The sequence below is a fragment of the Martes martes genome, assembly GCF_963455335.1.
Source record: "Martes martes genome assembly, chromosome: 17".
Taxonomy (NCBI): domain Eukaryota; kingdom Metazoa; phylum Chordata; class Mammalia; order Carnivora; family Mustelidae; genus Martes; species Martes martes.
This window is the reverse complement of record NC_137905.1, coordinates 42,540,010-42,544,328: the sequence shown is the minus strand read 5'-3', so window position 1 is coordinate 42,544,328 and position 4,319 is coordinate 42,540,010. Positions and strand designations below refer to the sequence as shown.

General features: G+C 48.6%; 1 protein-coding gene across 2 annotated transcripts in view; it reads right to left on the bottom strand.

Moving 5' to 3' along the window:
* HAUS5 (HAUS augmin like complex subunit 5) overlaps positions 1 to 4,319 on the bottom strand; it is an 11,735-nt gene continuing 7,416 nt past the window's right edge. For both annotated transcript variants that reach the window (XM_080828271.1, XM_080828272.1), the window contains exons 18-19: positions 2,939 to 3,071; positions 1 to 2,751 (exon numbers count right to left, since the gene is read on the bottom strand). In XM_080828271.1, coding sequence (XP_080684397.1) covers positions 2,634 to 2,751; positions 2,939 to 3,071 — 251 coding nt within the window. In that variant the 3' untranslated portion in view covers positions 1 to 2,633. The remainder of the gene's footprint in view (positions 2,752 to 2,938; positions 3,072 to 4,319) is intronic.

Below are 4,319 nucleotides of genomic sequence, written 5' to 3'. Positions count from 1 at the left end.
ACATTCATAGATGTTTGGCTTTATTTCTGTCCCTTTTACCTTATTCTCCTCTCAACTATCTCAAAGTTGCAGACATTATCCTTAATACCTCAACATGCATCCTCTAAGAATAGTCTCCCACCCAAACAGAATGCCGTTATCTCAGTAAAGACATTTAACAAAGACACAGTAATATTCTCTAACATACAAGTTTCCCATTCCCAATTTTCAAATTTCCTGTTGTCCCCTAAGTGTACTTTCACTTAAAAAAAATTCCATGGTTCGATCAAGACCCACCTTGCATGTGGTCGTCCCCACCTGAGCCCCAATGACTTTCTGAAGATAGTCGTTTCGTACAAGGTCCCCCAACTTGTCTTGCAGTCTGATAGGTGGAAAATGTATCAAAGTAGGGTTTTCAGTATATGTGTTGCTGACGCAAGCACTCAAAGTAGGGTTTTAATTTGCTTTTCTCTTATTATATTGAATTCGAGGATATTTTCTGAGAATCGTCCATTCACTTTGCCAACTTTTCTATGGACTTGGAATTTTTTTTTCCATTTTGACATACACATGTGTGCACACACACACACACATCCCTTTAGGTATAAACTGCAAATCCCTCCCCCCTCCCATTTATCAATTTTTACTTTATTATTATTATTTTTTGCCATGCAAAATTTCTTAAAAATTAATTAATTAGTTGATTGATTAAGAGTGTGTGCAAGCATGGGAAGGGGCAGAAGGAGAAGGAGAAAGAGAATCCCAAACAGTCTGTGCTGAGCAGGAGCCCAATGCAGGGCTTGATCCTACGACCCTGAGGTCATGACCCAAGTGGAAACCAAGAGTCGGCCGCTCAAATGACTGGGCCACCCAGTACCCTGCAACTTTTGCCCTGCAGAAGTTTGTTTTTATGTTTTCATTAATAATTCCCCTACTGCATCTGGAGTTTGAATCATATTTAGGAAAGTCTGCCAAACTTCTGGTTTATAGAGAACTTCACTTTCATGGAGCTCCCATTCTGTCTGGAGGACAACAAAGGATAAATAAAGTAGAACACAAAGTATGTTAGAAGATGAACTATGGAGGGGTGCCTGGGTGGCTCAGTGGGTTAAAGCCTCTGCCTTCGGCTCAGGTCATGATCCCAGGGTCCTGGGATCAAGCCCCACATGGGGGGGGGGGTCTCTGCTCAGCAGGGAGCCTGCTTCCTCCCGCCCCCGCTTGCCTCTCTGCCTACTTGTGATCTCTCTCTGTAAAATAAATAAATAAAATCTTAAAAAAAAAAAAAAAAGATGTACTATGGAGAAGAATTAAGCAGGGAGCGGGGACAAGGACCCCCATGATCAGTCTTGGTTAGGAGCCAGGATGAAGAGAGGAGGGGAACACTATGGTGGCACATAGGAAAGGAAATATGCTAAAGACATAAAGATGTCAAATCTCCCTCATTTGTAAACTTATTGCAACCCCAGTAAAACTCCCATCTGTGTTTGTATTTGTTCTGGAACCAGGCAGGTTGGGTATAAAGTTCGTTTCGTTTGGGAGAAAAAATTAGCAAGAAGAGACAGGGAAGCCTTGAGAAATTAGAGCAAGACAACAACCAGCCATTTCAGATCCTAAAACATGATAAAACCTTTATAATTAGAACACGGTGGGGATAGCCTATGAGAATCACAGACAACAGACTAGGAGAGAATCCAGATACAGTCTGATTACTCACAGACATTTAGCATACAAAGAGGTGGCATCTCAAATCACCTGAAATCTTATTTTATATAGGTGGGTAAAGTTTTACCTTATGAGTTGAAGAATAATTCACGGTGAAATGCACAGACTTAAAAGAGTATAGCTAGATGAGTTCTGACGTATATCCTTACTACCTTCAACATGTAATCCATTTTCAACTCTAGAAAGTTCCCTTGTCTCCTGACCCTTGGTTGATCCCTGCTACCCACCTCTCCTTCAGAGGCAACCACTGATCTGAGAATTTTAAGTGCTATTGGGATATATGTAAAGTAAGACAAAACTGGATCCATTTGGATAAATTCCAAATGACTTCAGAGATTTAAGTGTAAAAAAGGAAACAATGTAAAAACTAGAAGACAACCTTGAGCTCAGGGCCGTTGCCCCAGCTCTTGCCTCCTTCCAGCCCCAGCCCCCTCACAGGCCCTCCTCAGATGCCCTCTAATCACCTTAACAGAGTGTGTGCAGTCTTCTAGCTAAAGTCACACCTCCTACTGCCTGCTTTCTTTTTCTCCAGAGCCGTTATCTTCCAACATGCTACGTGTTTGCTCACTTAACTTGTCAGGGGTCTGCTTCCCTGTGCTGAACAACTTCCTGGGCTGGGACTTGCGTGCACTTTGTTCAGTGCCGGATCTTCAGTGTTTACAGCAGGTGCTCAATGACTTTTCGTTCAATGACTTTTCGCTGATGAGGGGAGTTTCAGGGGGATCTAGGGTGGGGTCCAGAGTACCCCATTCTCTTGGCTTTGATGTGATGAAAGGATGAGTCCAAGGCAGTTGAGAGGAATAGAAACACCTGTGAGGCGGACAGCAAGTGTGGGTAGAGACAGTGGGCTGACACATCCAGGCGATGCTCTCTTCGAAAGGTCTCACGGAGGGGTGAATATGAAGCTCCTGACTTCTGTCTGAAGCCTCTTTTCATCTGCACAGCTGCTGCAGGGCACCTTGGGCCTGGACCCAGCGCAGCCGCCACTGGGGCAGGGACAGGCCCTGGCAGAGCTCCTCGGACAGGGCAGCTTGGCCTGGCTGCTCCCACCTGGGGGAAGGGGATAGCGTCACAGGAAGGCCTGGGCCTCTAGACACTCAGCCTCCCCCCCAATACCCTGGCCTGCTTGTCACCAGCCACACATCGCCCCCCGCACCCCGTCCAAGTTCCACCTGTTCCACCTGGCTCAGCACCCTGCCCACCCACACCACCCCCCTCCGCCACATGCCCCTCTCACCAGTCCTCCACAACCCCCTGTAGCTTGGGGATTCGCTCCAGCGCTTGTTTCAGCACGTTCTCCAGCTGCTTCAGAGCCTGCCCCAGATTGTCTTTCTGTTCCTTTTCCTGGGATGCCCGGATCTGCAGCAGCTCTGCGGGTGAGAAACCCAGGAGGCAGCATTGAGTCCTCAGGCTGTCTGGTGCCTTACAGCCAGTGGGTCACCAAGTCTCCAGTCACCTAGTCAGGACCTCAGCATGTCTCCCAGATCTCTCCCTCCTTCTAGGTCCTCATCTCAGGGGCAAGCCCACCATCCCACAGATTCATCCTGGGTACCTTCCTCCCTCCTCGACAGACCATCCATCTCCTTGGCCCATCCCTCCCCTTCCTCCACCTTCCCTGCTTGCCCTCCAGCCTCTCTCCTAGGCTCCAGGCCTCAGCCTCCCATTCTGGTCCATTCTTTACAAGGCAGCCAGAGTGATCTTTCTGAAGCATAAACCTGATCCTCTTCCTCTTCCTCATGGACCCCTTCAAGGCTCCCTAGTACCCATAAGACAGAGTCTGAGCTCCTCAGCCTAGTACTTTAGGGTCTGCACTATCTGCCTCTGCTATTACCAAAACCTTGCCTATCCCTCTGGGCCCACTCAAGATACCACGTTTCCTCTTGGAAGCCTTTCCCAGTGTTCTTCACCCCAAGGCTTCCTCCTTAGACTGCTATAGCCTGACGTTCCAGCAGTGTTTCCCCCTGGAGATGTGACTGGGTCTAGTCCCTCTTCACAGGTCCAAACCAGGTCCATCTCAGAGCAAGTACAGATCAGCAGTGCAGTCTGAGCCCCTGGGCCTGACTCCTGACTCCACTCCATTCTTGCCTGACATCAGGCCTGACACTTGCCCTTTCTTCAGCCCCTCCTGCGGTCAAGTGTAATAGTGAGGCAGGGGGCAGACTGGGGCATGCTGGAGTGGGACCTATAAGGCTTGTTGACAAGCTGAAGGTCGGGAGGGGGGCGGTTAGGGAGCTGGGAGGAATTAAGCATGACTCCTGGGTGGCTGGCCTCAGTAAGGAGAGTGGGGTCATTTGCTGAGGGAGGGAAACAAGGCAGAAGTAAAAACAAAACTGCTTTTCAGAACAGAGAGAACTATGTTCTGCTACAGACATGCTAAAGCCCAAGAAGCCCACGAGTGGGATTTGCCTTAACATGGGCTGTTCCGCCACAGCTCCCTGCTCATTGGAGAGGGGTAGGCCTTTCCAAGGGCCTGGACATGCTTTTCCTGCTTTGCTGATGGCACCCCAAGTCGTTTCTTATCAATACACCTCTCCTATTTACCCCTTTGATCTGTGCTCTGTTACTTCTCTACCACTGGGATCCCTGGGATGGGCAGCTCTGGCCTCTCTCCCACTGAG